Genomic DNA, 20,784 nt, shown 5'->3' with positions numbered 1-20,784 from the left:
TAAGAACAACTTCATGCATGATTTTACAATCTCTGGTGAAAACTTACCTACAGGTCAAAGTGCCTGACAAACCAGGTAAAATATACATCAAGTTCGAATGCTAAAAAAATGTTGTTTGCTTCCTACCCCACCCTTATTAAAATGTTCATCTTTAACACTCCAGTACAAAAATGGATTGAGTTTCTGAGTGTAGTCTGAGTAATGTCAGATGCATTTTAATAGGATTTCTTAATTAAAACATTTAAAAGTTAGCTACATTAACAATGTAACATGAATACACTGCAAAAAAAAGTAAATACCTGTTTAATGTAGACAAGTACAGGGTATTACATGCAGTTAATAAAAAGAAGATGCTACTTGTTAAAGATGCGTAGGTGTTAATCCTGAAATATAATTTACATTTTCTAGACAATGTGGGGAAGCAATTAAAAAGGCAAACAAAATGATTGGATAGATAAGTTACAGCACAGAATTAAAATCAAGAGATGTTATAACATTTTATAATACACTAAAAGGCAATATTTAGAATATTGTACACAATTGTGATCACAACATCACAGAAAAGATAGCTACTTTGGATCTGTCCAGAGAAGAGCACCCAAATACATTCCAGGGCTTCAGGGAATATTCTATACTGACAGGCTGAAGAAACAAACCTTATTGGCCTTTAACAAAGAAGACTATAGTAGGTCCGATACAAGTATTCAAAAACAAAAAAAAAGTTACTGATGAAGTCAACCCAGCCAATTTCTTCAGAATGAATAGTGAAACATCAACCAGTTGGTACAAGTATAAACAATGCTGATTCTTTCTACTCCCAAAATATAAAAATAGTGTTGCAGTTCCCCTTTAATTCATTAGAATGATTACAAAGAGACTAGATGTATTGAATGGTCTCTTTTTGTTTGTAACCTTTATGTTCTTAAGCTAAATCAATATGTAAAGTGGCTGCTAATATAACTGTAGTTTTAACTTTGAGAACAAAATAATGGTAAGTCTTGGTTTAAGCAAAATCCCAATTTTTATGTCTGTTCAATTATATTCTAGTGATTTATTATCACTAGAATGAAAACTAGAAAGCTCAGATTATCGTAACAGTTATGAGGTGCAAATCACATGGTTTCAATTCAACTGGGGTGGTGCTTTCCTTAACATAAGCAGTGTGAAATCTGAGAACTAAATGTCAGCCATGTGGCTATATCTGTATACACAGGAATGGCACTGCATTAGATATTAATGACATGCTCACTAGAACGATACTTACCAAATATTCAGCAAATTGTTTAAATAGGTTTTAGAGTTGGTCATACCAACATTAACACAAAGAAAAGTAAATGGCAGTCTGAAGGCCATCTAAATTTATACAGGAATCACATTTTCACATCTATTAGTCTTGTTGATACTAGTACTAACTACTTTTATTGATTAAATCTGTCGTATATTTGCCAGATATTTTTTCTGATGGAACAGTTTGCAGGTGTAAAGACTATTATAGCAAATTTTCACGTGCAAAATTTCAGTTTCAATGTAAGATGATGCCTTTACTTGTTCTCATTACAATGTTAAGGACACTATTTTGATGGTCACACAAACTATGAAGAGTAATTGAACAAAAGAAAGTGGAATGAATTTGCTCTTTTTGAATTTCTAATGGACTAAGTTTTTCAAAGTGTGAGAGTGAGTGGTTATGGTGTTGAGTAGTTTGACTCATTTGTTATTTGATGTTCAAGCTCCTTGTTACTTTAATAAATAATAAATTACTACTTTTACCAATTTACACAGTTACTCAAGAATACAATTTTTAGAACCAACTTACCCCCGTAACCTTTTTGTTGTAAATCCACCTGGGCAATAGACACCAGGGTGGATCATTACGACATTACAATGCATAACACCTTTTGATTTTTTTCAAATAATCTGGTGCAGGACTGCATTACTTTGTAAAACCACGTGGCACTGTAGCCCTTAACATGGCTTGTGCCTAACATAATGTACTAACAATAACTTATTTTATAAATTAAATTTAAATTGTATTAATCCATTAATTTTTTTCCTGAGCTAGTCGTATTGTACAGTAATATTAACATTTTTAGTTTTTTCATTAAACACAGCATTCAGAATTATTCACATTTGTGTATAGTGATTGATTGTAAAATATTATACATAGGGGATTTAAAAAACATTGTCAGAATAAAAAAAGGAGTTGGATCACCTTTAATTGCACAAACAATTCTATTTTTACAAATGGGGGGATACAAAAATGGTGAAAATCAGTAATTGACCAAGCGGATTAGTCTCATACAATTATGTAAATATTCATGACCCCCAACTTTTAAGTGCTCTTTCCAGAATATACCTGAGTGTTGGTATAATTGGAGGCACGTGAATTCTTTGTTCTCTGGCAAAGCTTTGATGAAAATAGTAATTATTCAGGCACACTTGGTTAAACAAATATTTATTACAATGCCAAAGACACAAACTCCACTACACACAACAAAACATACAACACACAAGTTACTCTATATACAATATTTACAAACAAGGTGTTTCAGAGGCCTTACATTCTGGTCACCCAGAAAACCCCAGACAGCTACTAAGCATAAAACTCTTAATGCCAATAAAGACCACATAAAAGACAGCTGCCTTCCAACTAAATAAAAAGCAACCTGCAGTTAAATCCGTCCTTCGGATGAGACATAAAACTGAGGTCCTTACTCTCTGTGGTCATTAAAAATCCCAGGGCGTTTCTCGAAAAGAGTAATTTGGCGTCCTGGCCAAATTTCCCATTGGCCCTTACCAATCATGGCCTCCTAATCTCCATCTCTGAACTGGCTTCATTACTCTGCTTTCCTCCCCACTGATAGCTGGTGTGTGGTGAGCATTCTGGTGCACTATGGCTGCCGTCGCATCATCCAGGTGGATCCTGCACATTGGTGGTGGAGGGGAGTCCCCATTACCTGTAAAGCGCTTTGAGTGGAGTGTCCAGAAAAGCGCTATATAAGTGTAAGCAATTATTATTATTATTATTATTAAATCTCTCTCTCTGTACCCCGGATGCCACAAAATAAATGGGAGCCTATATCTCTATCCAAAAAATGCACCCTAAACAGGAAAGACGTTTCTAACTGAGGTATCTTTTACCCAGGAAAACCGAGTTCCCTAAAAACACAAAATAGCAAGGTTCAAATACATAGCTCCAGTCAGGTTTGGTTTGGACAATCAAGAAGTAGGGGCTCTTGGCTGAGCTCTTTTAAACGGATCTTTATCATTGTTTTTTTTCTTCGTTCTTTCTTTTGTTACTTTTCTTAGTCCTCAGTTTCCCTCTCCACAATGTTCACTTACATAACTTATGATCCACAAACACTTTTAGACATCGGAACAAGATCCGCAGGACTACCACTTAGTCTGGTAGATCTGGACTGCATCAGCTTGCACGGACTTCTCCGACAAGGCCTGGAAACCACGGTATCACCTGAACAAGGTAACCAAGCCAGGAAGCGTTGCAAACGATGTGAACGAAAACGGAAACGCGGTAAGCGAGCTGGGCTACAAACAAGACTAAAGACCGAACAGAACAAACATCCTTTACCAACCATTTTACTCACCAATGTCCGATCCCTCGACAACAAACTCGATGATCTCAGACTGAGACTCTCCACACAACGAAAAATTAAAGAATGCTGCGCTTTTATTTTTACTGAAACATGGCTAACAGACAGTATTACGGACTCGGCGATACACCTAGACGGATTTTCTGCCTTCCGCGTGGACAGAACTACAGAGTCCGGTAAAACCAGGGGTGGGGGAGTGTGCATTTGTATTAACAACGCGTGGTGCAACAATGTATCTACCATCACGAAACACTGCTCACCTACTCTGGAATTTTTAATGATCAAGTGCCGCTCCTTCTATTTGCCGAGGGAATTTACAACCGCCGTCTACATCCCCCCTTCTGGCAAAGAAGCACTAGAGGTACTGCACACTGCAATAAACAAACAGGAATCTGCACATCCCGACGCAACCTTTATCGGCGCAGGTGACTTCAATCAAACAAATCTCAAATCCGTTCTGCCAAAATACCATCAGCATGTCTCCTTCCCAATGAGAGGAGAAAACACTCTAGACCATGTTTACACCAAGATTCAGAACGCTTACAAGGCAGTACCCCTCCCCCACCGTGGAAACTCAGACCACATCACTCTGTTTCTCCTCCCGGCATACAGACAGCTGCACAGGCGAGTGAAACCAGTGGTCAGGACGGTGAAAGTGTGGCCTGAAGGAGCTGAATCAATCCTGCAGGACTGTTTTGAATGCACTGACTGGAATGTGTTTAAAGAGGCAGCCACACAGGGATCATACACCGACATACAGGAATATGCATCGTCAGTCACTAGCTACATCAGGAAATGTGCTGACGATGTCACACTCACAAAAGAAATAAGAACTTTTCCTAACCAGAAACCATGGATGAACAGTGAGGTTCGCACCCCAATCAAAGCAAGGGATGCAGCATTCAAATCGGGCATTAAATCAGAACTAAGGTCAGCCAGGATCAATCTTAACAATGGTATTAAACATGCAAAAAACACACTCAAACAGGAATTAGAGGAACACTTCACCACTAATGACCCAAGGCGTATGTGGCAAGGAATACAGGCCCTCACAGACTACAAGAGGAAGAACATCTGTGCACCTGCCCATGATGCCTCCCTGCCTAACGAGCTCAACACCTTATATGCTTGGTTTGAAGCCAACAACACAGAACCAGTCATTAGAACTGCACCCTCCGCAGCTGACCAGCTGCTCTCACTGTCTGCAGATGAAGTGAGGAGATCTCTGCAAAAAGTGAACACACGCAAGGCTGCAGGACCCGACGGCATACCCAGTCGCGTCCTCAGAGCCTGTGCCAATCAACTGGCGGGTGTATTCACAGACATTTTCAACATGTCTCTGGCCCAAGCCGTAGTCCCCACCTGCTTCAAGACAACCACCATCATCCCAATACCAAAGAAAACCACAGTGACATGTCTTAATGACTACCGACCAGTGGCACTAACACCTGTCATCATGAACTGGTTTCGGGACTTTCTGACAGGCAGACCTCAGGCTGTCAGGCTTGGAAACCACATTCCACACCATAATGTCACATTCCCACGTTTAATCAATTTTTTTGTTTCACAAATAACTTACCGGTGGCTCAGTGATACCATTCTCACCCATTTTATGAAACACGGTCCATCCAATCCCAGACAAGACAAAAAATATGTTTTTAACAATTTGTCCCTTAATTTTAAATTATAAAATTTTAAATATAAAAAAAATATAAATGTTTTTTGCTGCCCCTTTTGTCTTTTTAGAAGTTGATATAATTATGTTTTTTATAATCACTTAACTTCACCAAAGTTGATGAAGTGGTTTCTCACTTAGTGCCTATATCTGCTTAAATTTTCTTATGTAACACCGGAAGGGTTGTCTCCTTGCAGTGGAGGGAGAGAATCTGGGTGTGAGCGCTCTCTTTTATTTCCACTCACCTTCTTGTCTGATGATGCCCATACCAAAAGCTTTTTATGCTGTAAAGCTGGTGAGGAATTAAGAAATGTTAAACTACTCTTTTCTAATCTTTCTTGCTTCCGGGCAAAGAATTAAACACTCCACCTATGTGCATGACTAAGAACAACATGAGCACAACGCCTTATAAAATGTTGACCACATATCCTCTTTTCTGAAGCTGTGCTCTAAAACTTACCATATATAGAATGGTTTGTCCGTTAACCCAGCTCAAGAACATTGTGTGTTGACATTTGATCTTGAACTTTATTGCCATATGTAACCGGTACATGTACTGGTAAAAATGGAATTCTTACTTACAGAAAGTCTCTTGATTGTAAAACAAGTGTAAAAACACAAAGTGCAAACAGTGCATCAAGACAATATACAAACAGTAGACAATGTACAAGTAAACATGTAGACAGTTTGAATGTAAACAATACAGATGTGTAAACAATGACTGGAGATGTGCAATAAATAAGAAATCATAATGAGGTAGATGGTGATGGTGTAGGTGTGGTCCAAGGGGGATGGCTAAATGTGTTCACCAATCTCACTGCTTGTGGATAGAAGCTACTAAAGAATCTAGTGGTAAGTGTCCGTATGCTCTTATATCTCTTGCCTGAGGGCAGTGGGGTGAAGAGCTCATGCCCGGGGTGGTGACTGTCCTCTGTGATGGCCAGAATTCTATCACGGCAGCGGTCCTCATAGATCTGTTTAATCTCAGTGAGACCACAGCCAATGATCTTCTGGGCCATATTGACCATTCTCTGCAGTGCCTTTCTCTCTCGAGAAGAGGTGCTGCCATACCACACAGTGATCCCGTTGGTGAGGATGCTCTCGATGGTACAGCGATAGAAGTTCACCAACACAGGTACTGGCATCCCCCATTGCTTGAGGCACCTCAGGAAATAAAGGCGCTGCTGAGCCTTCTTCATGATAAGAGTCAGTGTTCACAGTCCAGGTTAGATCTTTAGAGATGTGAATTCCCAGAAACCTAAAGCTGGTGACTGTTTCCACTTCCATTCCATCAATACTGAGTGGGTTGTGAGTGTGTGGCCTGTGTCTCCGAAAGTCCACTATTAGCTCCTTCGTTTCATTAACATTCAAGTCCAGGTTATTGTTATGACACCACCTAAGCAGCTGTACAACTTCATCCCTGTAAGTGGACTCGTCATCATCGCTGATCAATATTTACAAACAAGGTGTTTCAGAGGCCTTACATTCTGGTCACCCAGAAAACCCCAGACAGCTACTAATCATTACAATTCATCCCTGTAAGTGGACTCGTCATCATCGCTGATCAGGCCTATTATAATGGTGTCTTCTACAAACTTAATGATGCGGTTGTCGCTGTGTCTTGCTGTGCAGTCGTGAGTGAACAGGGAGTACAACCTTGGACTCAGACAGCAGCCTTGTGGGGTTCCAGTGCTCAGTGTGAGTGGTGTTGATGTTTTATTGCCTATCCGCACCACCTGTGGTCTCTCGATAAGAAAGTCCAGCAGCAAGTTGCAGACAGAGTTGCACAGACCTAATCCCCTAAGCTTCGTCACCAGTTGACTGGGTATGATGGAATTGAATGCTGAACTGTAGTCCACAAACAGCATTCTCACATACGAGTTCTTAGTGTCCAGGTGTTCCAAGGCTGTATGTGGAGCCAGGGAGACAGCATCATCAACTGATCTGTTGTTCTGGTAGGCGAACTGCAAGGGGTCTAGGGACTCTGTGATGGAGGAGTTGATGTGTGACAACACCAGCTTCTCCAGGCATTTCATCACCACAGATGTTAATGCTACTGAGCGGTAATCGTTCAGGCACGTCACTTTTGCTTTTTTGGGGAGTGGAATAATAGTGTTTTTTTTAAAGCAGGTGGGGACCATGGTCTGTGACAGGGAGAAGTTAAAGATGCCTGTAAACACTGTGGTCAGCTGGGCTGCACATGTCCTCAGGACGCACGGTGGTATCTGGAATACCACCGCTTTTTGTTAAGGATATTGTTTGTTAAGGATATTGCACTATGTGTTGTCTACGCCAAACTTTGTTACACTGTATAAAAGGACTAACTTTATAACTGTTCGGAGAGACTGGCTGCAGGCTGCTCTCCCGTATGCATACAAAATAAACGACTCTTCTTTCACAGACAGCAGGACTCTGTGATTTATATGACACAACACTGGCCATACAACTTTAGAGAAGTTTGCAATTATTGTTATTTACTTTGTGATGTCACTTTGAAGTGTAAAGGAAAAATAAACTATTTTTTAATAAAACAACTGCTAAATCAGCTATACAGAATTAATTTAATTAAAATGTTATTTTCAGAATAATGTCTGACATTGGGGATGTATCAGATAATAAACTGGGGAAGAGGGGCAGGAGATGGTAACTTCAGACCCACCATCCAACCCTCTTGGACAGACCGAGAAGGCAATTTCAAACTATCCAGTTATTAAAATGGGTGCAGTGTCAAAGAGATAAGCACATTTCCAAGATAATACATAAGTTATTAATAATAAGTTATGAACAATGGCAGCCACGATTCCTGGTGCCATGAGGAAAAAAATTACCCTAAATAAGACATAGAATATTTTTTTAATTAAAATTCATATATAAAATTAATAATTAAAATTCAAATTATATCAAGTTTCAATCTCTTTTGTGACAATCATGACATTTATGAAAAATGAAGCTTATTAGTTTTGAAGTATTCTCTGCCACATTAAAATATTTTTAACTAAGACTAGTTTAGATTTAAAATAAAATCATGGGCCCAACAATATATTCCATTTAAAGATCAAAGAGTGGCATCATTATTATACTATAGCATTCATAATGTATGATATAGCCATGTCACTTGATCTAGAGAACACAATGCGGTGAGTGTCACTGTACTGTATGCAGTTGGGGGGGGAGGGCCTTCATGTTCAGGGTAACTTCCCAGATCCGCGCTTGAGTACTTTAGTGCTCTGTACTAACCGTACTTCTTTAAATCCACTAAATAAGGAATATTATTATGGAATTCTGTAACTAAACAGAAATTTTAGTAGCTAAAAATAAAAACAGTACAGTAAAAAAGTCTGAGTATAATGTCTCAGAATGTTTTAAACAATATTAATTTATGTATAACAAATAATGAAAAATGGTAATATACATATATAGCTGGTAGTGCTAGCTAAAAAAATAAGGTACACAACAGTACTCCACCTGTCTACCATTAACATTTTCTGCATCAAAGTCTTCAAAACACTAATCAGTGTGACCCATTGCCGATGTAGCACCTTATTTTTCAGTTTATGTTACTTACAATACTTAATAACCAAAATTGCCAATTATATCAATACAGTGCCTTATTTTAATGACAATGCTTCTACTAGTTTAGCGAGGGAATTTCTTCTTGATTGATATGCATTACTGTATGCATTTTTCAAATTCATTATTGAAACAACCTTTAGTTTCTAGTTCATTTTTTTGCCTTTTCTACAAAATTAACATCATGCAAGTGAAAAACCCCAAAACACTTTGATAATTTTTTTTATCTAACAGTTTTCATGTTTGCTAAATTGAATTTGAAATATTTCATGCTGTTTCGAATGCAATATAAACCATGAAAGGGAGAATACAGAAAGAAATCCTGAAGCATTTAAACTGAAATGAAAAGGAGGAGAAGCCTTAGAAAATCCTAAAAGAAGTTTAGGGGGAGCAAAGGCAAAAGAAGAAGTAAATGGAAAATCAAAACAAAGGACCTGCTAATTAACTGGTTTACCTACATACTAGGAGTTTTAGAAACAAATTACAAGAGATAGAAACTACCTCTATCTCATAAGCAGGCAATTATGATATAATTGGAATCACAGAAACATGGCTAACTGAAGACAATGAAGATGAATGTAACAACAGTGTATATGCTACCCTGTTAAGTATATACAGAAGAGGTGTCAAACTAGATGTCAAAGAATGTTAAGGATATAAAGCTAAATGGATCAACAGTCTCTTAGGTATCGAGTTGGGAGCATGCTATAAACACCAAATAGTTCAGGTGTGTAGCTGCGTCAGCATGCGTAGGCTGCAAAGGAACAAGTAATAGGTTTATTCCATGCTGAAAAGAGAAGAAAGAAAACACAATGTTTCGACCGTGGAGCCTTGTTCAGGTGTGAACTCACGAAAGAAAGCTCACACCTGAAGAAGGCTCCACGGCCGAAACGTTGTGTTTTCTTTCTTCTCTCCATAAACACCAAATGCAACATTACAACATTATGTAAATTAAGAACTTAAGTTTAAAAAAAGTCATTTTTATGGGAGATTTCAACTTTCCCCTCATAGACTGGGGAACACCAATGGGAATGTGGATGAGTGCTAATTTAATAAACAGAGCTTGTTTTTATATAGTAGCTTGCATATGTGTCCTCATTCTGAACCAGCACAGAAAAAGATGAAGATCTATAAAAATGATCTGAAATGTGCATCACATTAATTCATCTGAACTATTATGGGCAGACTGGAATCAGGCCGTAAATGCATAGAGACCAGCTATTTTAATGGGTACAGGTCCCCAAAGGGAACATGTTAAAATAACCAGAGCTACACAGTAGAAAAGATGCAATTAGAAATACAGAAAATGAGAATGTACTCCTTGGATAAAAGAAAAGACATGTGACTTACGGCTCCAGAGGGAGTAGGAGAGGCGGCAGTTGACTCTGCGGTACAGCTGTTTGTTGACTGGCCAGAGGACAAGTGTGCATAGCTGGATGAAGTTAATGATGAGTCCGCTCACTACAAACACGAAGCTTATAAGCAAGTGCAGGATGAATTGAGTCTTCAGGTATGCAATGAAACCCATGATAGGTGTCAGTAGCGTTTACACGGTCCTTCACTCAGTACAACAGACCTGGAGAAGAAAAAAATAGATTTTTGGGGGCATTCTTTGAACACAGTGCAAAAGTTTTAGTTTGATTTTACTCATTGCAATCCCATATAGGTCACCTCACCATAGAGAATATTCCAAACAAGGCTGCTTCCTGAAATCATGATCACATGATTTTTTTCCCTTCCCTCTACTTTCTGATCTGAGTAGATCAAGTAGGTAGCTGCGTCAGCATCCGTAGGCTGAAAAGAAACAAGGAAAGGTTTATTCCATGCTTAAAACAGAAGAAAAGAAACACGTTTTGGCTATGGAGCCTTCTTTGGGTGTGAGTGAGAGGAATTGTGTTTCTTTTTTTCTCTTTTCAGCGTGGAATAAACCTTTACTTGTTCCTTTTCTGACAGAGGTCTTTTCCACACATTCTTTTCGTTTTTCCTTTTTTCTTTTGACTTCTCCTGACACAATCCTAACAACATTTTTAACTAAAAGCAAAAATAATTACTTGCTAGCATGTTATAAAGTGCTTTGTTATAGTGTGGAATCAGTTATAAATTATTTATGATCATGGCTCCCACTTCTCTCATAATGCAATATAACTCGAATGTTCCAGATAAACAGTAGGAAGCATGACAGACAGCAGAAACCAAAGCCTATTCTTTGTTAATATTAAAATCTTTATGCCTGAGACATTTTCAGGAAAAACTTTGAAGTCTAAAAACTCTAAAACTTTGTGGAGGGCAGACAATAGTATAGGTATAATACCAAGCATAGAACAAAGGTCCTATCAACTCGATCAGCTCAATTTTAATAGAGGGCTTTTTATTCTCTGGCACAGCTCTGGTAATAAAGTTATAAATCAAACTTGCGCAAGACAAATATTTATTAACAATTAATACAACTACACAACACACAATCACACAATGTGAGACAATATGTACAAACCTAAGTGTTCAAGAGAAAAATGTTCTACAGACCAAGAAATTCAGAATTCAATCACTGTCTAAAAACACTATGCAACACCTAAACAACCCAAAAAGAGAAATAAAAACAGCATTCTAACAAATTAAGACTACTGAAAATTAAATCTCCTAATAAATACATCATCAACTAAGCAACTAGGAGAGGACAGTTTTCGGCTGAGAATACAATACAAGAAATCAGAATTTCCAAAAAGAAAAAATCAAGGTCTCTATAAAAATATTCTCCTAGTCTCCAAAACTGATCATAACACAGTCCTCTCCTTTGTCACATGTCACAGGCTTTGAGGAACAGCTTTCTCTCTCCCTGTCTTCTTTGTCTGTTCTGTCTGTTGTCTCAATATTTATGCTGTGCTCAATGATTGTTCAGTGTTTAACCCACCTACAGCTAGGCAAACACCTGAAGCAATAATAATGCTTTTTGAATAATTTGGATCTTTCCAGGAAAGGAAGCATAGGAGAGATATTCAGTAGGTTTTCATGCATTGGGACATGATTATGAAGCTTCAGAATAATTTAAAGACATTTTTAAAGTATCATACTGTTACCTGTAAATGGAAAAACAGCTCTTAATTAGTGGTTTGTGTATTTGTTGTTTTTTAAGATGTGAGTAAAATTAATGGTATTTGTGGTGTTATTGTTAAATATGCTATAAAAAGACGTGGTGACTTGAACATTAATATCTCTGCAGATTACAAACTGACTAAAATGACATACTGACTAAAACATTATTGTTTGAGGGATTTTTTAAATTAGTTTCTTTAAATGTGTTGAACTATCCAAACATGACCATAGCAATTTAAAACAACTGCAATGCAATATGTTGTGCAAATTCAATAGTTTTAAAAAAGTGTGAGTGTCTATTCAACTATTTCCTCCATTTTTTCTTAAACAAACCTGTCATGGTGATAAATCATGTGCAATTTTAATTTTGGAATTAAATAATATTCAGTTATTGTTAGTTACCAGTTAGCCTAAATGGACAGTCTCCCCAGGTTCCAGTCAGACTCAGACAGTAATGCACGAGTCTCAAGGTCTGTTTAAACAAAGAACATTATAAAGTTTATACATGAGAGCAGGCTATTTGGCCCTTCTAGACCATTTGGTGGTTAGCTGTTAAATAATCTTAAGACCACATCCTGTTGTTTCTTCAAAGAAGTCAGGGTATTAGCTTCAACAACATGACTGGGCTTGTTCTATACTCCCACAATCAATGCAGCAAGTCCTAAATTATAATGTATAAAAATAATCAATGAAGTCAATATAAATTGACATAAAACATACATTAAAGCTATACTTCAGGATTTGGAACTGTAGTTTATACTACGTAGAGTGTATCAATTTGGTTTATGGGCCATTTAAGGAAGGACAACAAAGATGTATATATATATACTGATTCAGCCATTTAGACGGCACGCTGGATAATGCAGCAGATCACGGTGCACACAATGCACCACACTCCACCACATTGCACTATTTTTTTAATATTCTGTTGTCAGACTGCACGACTTTGTAAAATCGCCAGGTGGTGCAGAAAATGCTTCATGTGGCGTGTGAAAGCATTCCAGAAAACACCTGGTTTCCAATCCCAGTCAATGCTAAGTCCTTTGGGACAATCTTTACAATTAAAGAATTGCATAGTGTTAGGACTTTTATTAATTTTATACTTTAACTTTCAGGTTTACATCCTTATTAAAATAATCTATTTATGTCTTAATGCAAATATCAGCAACAAGTAATCAGGAAACATTTTTGCTTTTAACTTTGATAATAAAAATATAATTCACACATACTGTACTGCAGTGGCCTTAAAACCATATAGTACCATACTGTATGTATTTACTATGTATTTTGTATAGTTATATACTGATTATATCATACTGCAGTTGATTACTGCACAGTACCATATACTGTAGAGTCCAAAGACATACTGGGAAGTTAACTTTTTCTGGAAAAATTGGCTCTGGTATGAGTGTGTGCATCTGGATAAATTATTATAAGTAATGGTTACATGCTTAAGGAATATTTTACTAAATTTATAAGTTAAACAAAGGAGGGAAGAAGAGTTATCTTTACAATTGCCAGTAACTAGAGAACAGTTTATTGATATGTTTAAGCCACACCAAGACGGAGAATTCAGACGTGTTACGCCTTTAAATGAGACAGTTACTCACTCTGTTGTTTACTGATTGATGCTGTCTAAATGCAGACGGTTTTGTTATGCAAAATGTTTTAGAAACAATGTGCTCAGTTATTCAACTCCGAGATCATGAATGATTTGACTTTCTATTCATCTCATTTAGCTGAAACAGAAAAAGAAAACATATATTAACTTATTAGAAGGCACTGTTTTATTATCAGACAGTGATTCAAACCTGTCTCATACAGCGATATTGACGTGGGTAGTGCCACTCCAATTAATGTGCTTATCATGTAAATCCTTCTAAACTATAGGTGTTCCAGAAGGTGGTACAACAAACTATTTGCTGGAGCACAGTTAAGTTCAAACAAGCAATAGTCCATGGAGTTCCTCTTGTTTATTGGTACCAAAACTTGATAGGATGGTACGGTTGTGTACAGACTATAGAAAAGAGAATGCTGAAACTCGAAAAGACATCGTATGTATAATTATAATCAATGACTGATTGAGTTTATCCCTGGAAATTAGACACAAGAAGGGCACAGATAATTTTAACAGCAATGGGGGATTTTTTTTGTAAGATGAAGAGTTATAGCAGAGACACATTGTGCTTTTTTTCTTTCAGCATGGAATTAACCTTCAGTGTTCCTTTGCAGGCTTCCGTGCAATGTCGCTCCCTACTAAAACTTCTTTAACATGCACTATGTTTGTTACAAATTGTGGGGGTGTTACATCCCACTGTGTTTGTTATTTGGAATAACTGTTCTGTTCTGACCTATTCTCCTCCCCACATGTCCGGATGGCGCCCAGGCTGGGCACCATCTGAGTTGGATGCTGCCTCACTGCCATGGATCCAAGAGGGACATCGTGGATATAGGTATAATTTAGGAGGATTTTGCTGGTCTACAGAGATCTGCATGAAGTACTGACCTTGGACCCCTAGAGGTTTTTTTTCTCCTTACTAAGGAGTTTTTGGTTCCTCTCCTTCATTGTCTTCTGGTCTTTTCTGTTCTGTATTCACAACATGTATGGTCACTTGCATTGTTAAGCGCCTTGGGAAATCTTGTTGTGAAAGGCGCTATATAAAAATCAATTGAATTGAATAGGCAGTTTTACTTGGGATCTGATTTTAGTCTCCTACACTGTTCTTCAGTTCTTTGTTGCATTTTGACATAAGGCAGTTAGCAATCAAATAGCCTGTTTTATAAAAACACTTGTTTTTCATTAGTGTGCATACTGTAGTTTTATAACTTGATCAAAGACTACTTTCCCGTCATGCCACACACGCGAATCACATGAAGTCAGAACCACAGAACTGCTTGTACTTTGAAATTATGTTTTGTTCAGTGTGATTTGTCACTGTTTTCACAACCTTCGCCTTCTTATTAAAACGCCTATTTTTGAGACAGGGTGTTCCAGGGTGTTAAATTTGTGAAATTAAATTCTCTTTAATTTCTCTTTATTTCCTATTTTCACACAGATAAGAAAAAACTACATATGCAAATCTTTTCATATGTTCTATGTTCAATAGTAATTTCACCACAGTACGCATTATGTTACATTTTTAAGCATCAGTCAAAGCATTCTGTTCACCCCGCTGTATTTGTTATGTAGAATACACAGTTTTGTTTGGGAGATGGGGATGGAAAACATGAATGTTCTCATAGCGGGGTAATAGGGACCCCACTCTCCTGGACAAAGGACAAAGTTAACAAAGGTGTTAAACATTCAAAAGGGGGCCTGTGGTAGAGTTTTGTGCATTTTAAATTACTGAGAGAACAGCAGCAGCATCTGTGTCAATGTTAGAGGGTTTTATAATAAATAATATAATAATAATTATTAACAACAACAACTCTCAGATCTCGGAGTATAAGAAGTGCAAAAACATTTCACATAACAAAACCGTGAAAGAATCAGACCTTAAATTTAGATTGTGTTTCTCTGTAGTGTCAGAACAGTTCAATGAAATAAGGTACAATACAGTCTTCAAGCAAAATTAGCTCTTTAAGGTTTGTCAAAATCATATTCTTTGCAATCAGTACATGACTTCTCACAAGATACTGTACCCGTTTCTGTCATCCAAACAAAGGTTTGATTTTTTTTTATTTCGAAACGTTGGATGGTTTTCCTCAATGATTCAAAGTGTAATCCAAACAAAAGAGCTGCTGGGCATATCGTGATCTTGACATGCAGGTGTAAAGTAGAGTTAACAGCTTCTGTTTCAAAAGGTTTTGGATTTGTGTTAGCTTAAGCTTTTAAGTTAAAAAATCAGCTTCCCACTTTCACCTTGCCTTAACTATAGTGGGAATGTAGCATATGTACAGCATTTGAGCTGTCACCAGAAAACGCCGGTTTCAAATCCCGATCACTGCTGAGGGACAATCTTTATTCAATTAAGAATTTAAGTTGTATACTCTTTCGACTTTTCAATTTAAACTGTGTATTACAGCATGTTAATCATCATTCATTAAAAAGTTGGTATATTTTATGAAAGCAAGATTGCTCGGTTGGGCAAAAGTACACAACCTACCTTTATCATAAATATTTTAATTATGCAGAAATATTTTATCAGTCAGCTTTACCGAAGATATTACTAATAGTATTAATAATGAATGACCTTGGACAAGCTGTAAACTCAAGGTATTACCCTGGTCCACATTCTTTGTAACCATCTTTGTAAACGAAAATACTTTATTTTTTCATTGACAAAAAGTAACACCACAGCTTTTCGTTGATCCAATCACATATTTGTTTCCAATCATACAAAGTAAGTTTTGAGAATCTCCGATTCACCATGCCTTTCACCTGCTCATAAACTATATTAATTTAGGAACATAAACATATCATGTAAACTGTTTATGGCTGGTATTGGTATTTTAAAGAAAAAAAACAGTAACACACCAGTATTACACTTTCTCCCTAAACATTTTAAGCATCAGTCTTACATGTGGTTATTTTGGAAATGTTTTTACTTTCTCCTTCTGAACATATTAAGATTATATACTTTGTGAAAGCTCGTTATCGGCTTAAACAAACGCATACTTTTAGAATTTAACAGGGAATATGATATGGAATCGCATATCTAAACAAATTAATAATGATATAATTATATTCATTTACTGTCTGGTGGAATAAACTAAAGAGTTAGTTAACGCGACACAGAATTATTAAGAATTATCACCTCTTTTTACACTTGAGAACAAATGAGAACATTCCACTCAGTGGGCGATGCATGACAGGAAAATGTGATTGTACTGTATCTGTACGGAATGTGTGTTGAGTTTACAAAATGTAAGTGTTTAAAGTGTATAATTAAAAAGTAAAAAAAAAACTAAAAGCTTACACAAAGATTCTAACATGATCACGAGGAAGTGTACTGCATGTCTAATGTTCTAACCCCATTTTGATTAAAATCGCAAACGCGTGTTTAATTAAATGCCTTTTTTGATTCACAATCTGACAATGAAAACCGGGGTAAAGTTAGCCTGAAGTTCAAAAATGATTTTGGCACGCCTGTAGCATTTTCACAAAACCTCCTAGAGTTGTGAGAACACTTCCTTTGTGTATAAAGTACATTGTGAATTTTTTCACAGCTTTCACTTTGTCGTTTTTATGCCATTTTTTTGACCATGCACGAATATTCTTATGTCCATATCTTCGCAAGGGAATCAGTGCGAATTTTAATACTAATTAAATTACTGCGGGCACTTTCCACCCCCTCTACTCTTCTCAAAGTAGAATAGGCTAACCTTCGGTGGATGTTTTGGGTTTTGCTTGTTCACATATTTTTATAAAACGACATGGTTGATAACTGTTCCAGAGCCACTGTTGTTTCATCAGTGAAAAGTACATCATGAAATGCTTCTCCCTGTTCAATCCATTGGAAAAAAGAAAAGGAGCATAAAGCGTCTGATGGTCATAAACGATATTAATTTAGGAACAGCATCAGAGATATTTTTTTAACTGCACTGCAGTGAGTTAAGGGATTACCATTTTACATGAATACTTTCATTATCACAGTAAAAGAAACTCATACTTTTGAGAATTTAATTATTAGGGACTATAATATGGAATCATGTATCTTAAGAAATTATAACGATATTAATTTAAGGATCTAAATACTGTATATGTATTTATATAGCTGGTAGTATTACTGTATTCCCCATTCTTTGTAAACACGTTTTATTAACACCCTAATCACAGCGGGTGAGAAAGAGACAGAAAAAGGTGAATCCTATATTTTTTATGGTCTGTAGCTTAAATCCTGCTTAACTAAAAATTAGACACAAGAAGAGTATTATTGGACAAAGTTGTGAGGCTAAAGAAATTAATAACGATATTAATTTAAAGATCTAAATACATTGTAACGCATTACAGGATGTGTGTGCCAGCTTGCCACTGCAGTGACATCACCGCCTTTCCCTGTGAATAGCAGGGGACCTCAGCCACCGGGTTGAGGAGAGATGTCCCTTTAGCTCAGCTGGCTGATTCCCTATTGAGTGACGTCAAATAAATTAATTTATTTTTAATTTGACTCATTCACACATGATGAACCATGATCTTGACATGCAGGTGTGAAAGCGTGTTGCATTAACATTGAAATTTTCTTCCAAGTGTAAAAAGAAGCAATACACAACATGTCTCCTCTATAAATATTAAATTTACAGACTGTCCAAGATCATTTATTATGAATAATGTCTTCCGTATCAAATTAAAATTGGAACACTTTTCACAGGTGTAAATCCACCTATTTTCTAACCGCTTTATCCAGGACAGGTAACAGTTTTGCCCCCCCCTTCCCCCTGCCTGTCTGACCTCTTTTTAACCCTCCTGTGCCCGAATCGCAGCGGGTGAGAAAAGAGACAGAAAAAAGTGAATCCTGTTTCCTCACAAAACGAATCCTCACATAACATTCAAAGTTAAGTGAGTTAAGTGATTACCATTTTCCATGAATACTTGCGCTTTTTATAGCGCAGTAAAAGAAACTCATACTTTTCAGAATTAAATTATATAAGCAATAAGGCATGAGAGGCCGTGTTATATCATGGATATAGTCACAGTTAAAAGGTATTGTTAGGTCTGATGTGATGTGGAGGAGTCTCACAACATTGTCCAATAATACTCTTCTTGTGTCTCATTTTTAGTCAAGCAGGATCTGAGCTACAGACCATAAAAAAACAGGATTCATTTTTTTCTGTCTCTTTCTCACCTGCTGCAATTCGGGTGTTAATAAAACATGTTTACAAAGAAAGTGGAATACAGTAATACTACCAGCTATATAAATACAGTATTTAGATCCTTAAATCAATATTGTTATAATTTCTTTAGATAGGTGATTCCATATTATATTCCCTAATAATTAAATTCTGAAAAGTATGAGTTTCTTTTACCGTGATAACGAGCGAAAGTATTCATGGAAAATGGTAATCATTTAACTCACTTAACTTTGAACGTTTTGTGATATTTAGAAATACCAACAAATTCAATATAGTGTCAATAATATCTATTATCAGTAATAATGACAGTAGTAGCGGCTTCAAATTATTCATTGTTATTAATAAATGACTTAGCTTCGAACATGTTGTGATAATTAGAACTATAAAAAATGTCAATATAGTGTCCATAATATTTGCTATTTTAGTTTTTCAAAGAAATGTTTATTTGTTAAAAGAAAACTCATGGCGACAGCTGGGTTTGAACGCCAGACCTCAGGCTTATAAGGCACATGCTTAAGCCATCACGCCAGACATAATCACATGGAAAGGAATGAAACTGAAGCACACATATCCACAGAAAGTGTATTCTACTACTATTTGAGATACAGTACATGAATATAATTATATTGTTATTAATTTCTTAAGATATGCGATTCCATATTATATTCCCTATTAATCAAATTCTAAAAGTATGCTTTTGTTTACTCCGATAACGAGCGTATTCGCAGAAAAGGTTAAAACATTATAACTTTTAACAAAGTATATAAACTTAATATAGTCAGAAGGAGCACGTAAAAACGTTTCTAAAATAACCACATGTAAGACTTTCTTCCTAAACATTTTAAGCATCAAAAAGAAAGTGGAATACTGGTGTGTATTTTTTCTTTAAACTACCAATACCAGCCATATACAGTTTACATAATATGTTAATGTTTCTAAATTAATATCGTTTATGACTATCAGATGCCTTATGCTCCTCTTCTTATGCTCAGCTACTAAAATTTCCATTTAGTTGTAAAATTCCATATAAATATTCAATACTAAGCAGATTAAAACATACACAGTAAAGAGATTAAATGATTAAATCTTTTTGCTAATGACCAATGCACCACGAGTGTCCCTGTCGGTCATTTTGGCCAGCCAATCATTTACCGTGGTACAAGACAATGACTTGTGGGTAATTGCATGCGGTATGGGTTTGTACTGCGCATTTTGAATGGCTGCATCTGTATGTAAGCTAATGTCCATGAATGAGAGACAGCTATTTGTTTTTTGAGATAATATATACTTGTACCTCCATTCAGAATGTGCCTCATTTCTTCCAAATGCTTCACCTGAAACGTGGCACGGTGGTTTTGGTGATTCACTGACCATCAATATGTGACACCTGTGGTGCGTTAGATGTTATTAAAACAATTGTTTTGTTTAATATTTCTCTTCTGTGCATGTTTAAATCTGCTTATATGCAATTTTGGAATGTACAGCTAAAGGGAATTTTTAGGCAGTTGAAAATAAAAACAGAAGTATAATGTAATACATACCTAATGTAAATACTGTAGATGGAGTGGTAGCTAAATAAAACAAAATATACAACAGTATTCCACCTTCTTCATAAACATTTTACAGTATATTCTCGATTGGACTAACTGGGGAAGGGGTGTCCGATATTGCCGAATGTCCATTCCAAATATCCATAAAATAGCGTCTATATGAAACCAGAAGTCCATTAAATAACAAATGATATATTTTGAAGCACAATGCCACCTGTATTTATGTGAAAAAGCCATATAATTTCACCATATATTGCATATCATGCATTAGAAAATAATAATAATAAATAATAAATAAAATCACTTGCTTTGAAATAGATTTGCTAGCGTGTTTGCTGCAGATTTCAACTCTACCCCTCGTACATTAACACCGCATCTTCCAGTGAAGATTCTTGTGCCATCTTCATATGTTTCCTTGGCTTATTTGGAGCATCTGCATCACACATTAAAACAATTTTTTAACTTCTCTTTTGCTTTGCAAATATCTGACACAGTT

The 20,784-nt window shown here is 36.4% G+C and overlaps 1 protein-coding gene across 6 annotated transcripts in view; it reads right to left on the bottom strand.

Moving 5' to 3' along the window:
* The window catches only part of agpat3 (1-acylglycerol-3-phosphate O-acyltransferase 3), a 111,352-nt gene that overhangs the window by 45,226 nt on the left and 45,342 nt on the right, over positions 1-20,784 (bottom strand). For 4 of the 6 annotated variants that reach the window (XM_088912851.1, XM_088912856.1, XM_088912857.1 and 1 more), the window contains one exon: positions 10,207-10,432. In XM_088912851.1, coding sequence (XP_088768977.1) covers positions 10,207-10,384 — 178 coding nt within the window. In that variant the 5' untranslated portion in view covers positions 10,385-10,432. Of the gene's footprint in view, positions 1-10,206; positions 10,433-10,532; positions 10,651-12,348; positions 12,419-13,556; positions 13,686-20,784 lie in introns of all 6 variants that reach the window. The other 2 variants (XM_088912853.1, XM_088912852.1) reach the window with 2 other exon arrangements.

This window comes from Atractosteus spatula, chromosome 4 (assembly GCF_055471065.1).
Source record: "Atractosteus spatula isolate fAtrSpa1 chromosome 4, fAtrSpa1.hap1, whole genome shotgun sequence".
Lineage (NCBI taxonomy): Eukaryota > Metazoa > Chordata > Actinopteri > Semionotiformes > Lepisosteidae > Atractosteus > Atractosteus spatula.
This window is presented reverse-complemented; position numbering and strand designations above follow the sequence as displayed.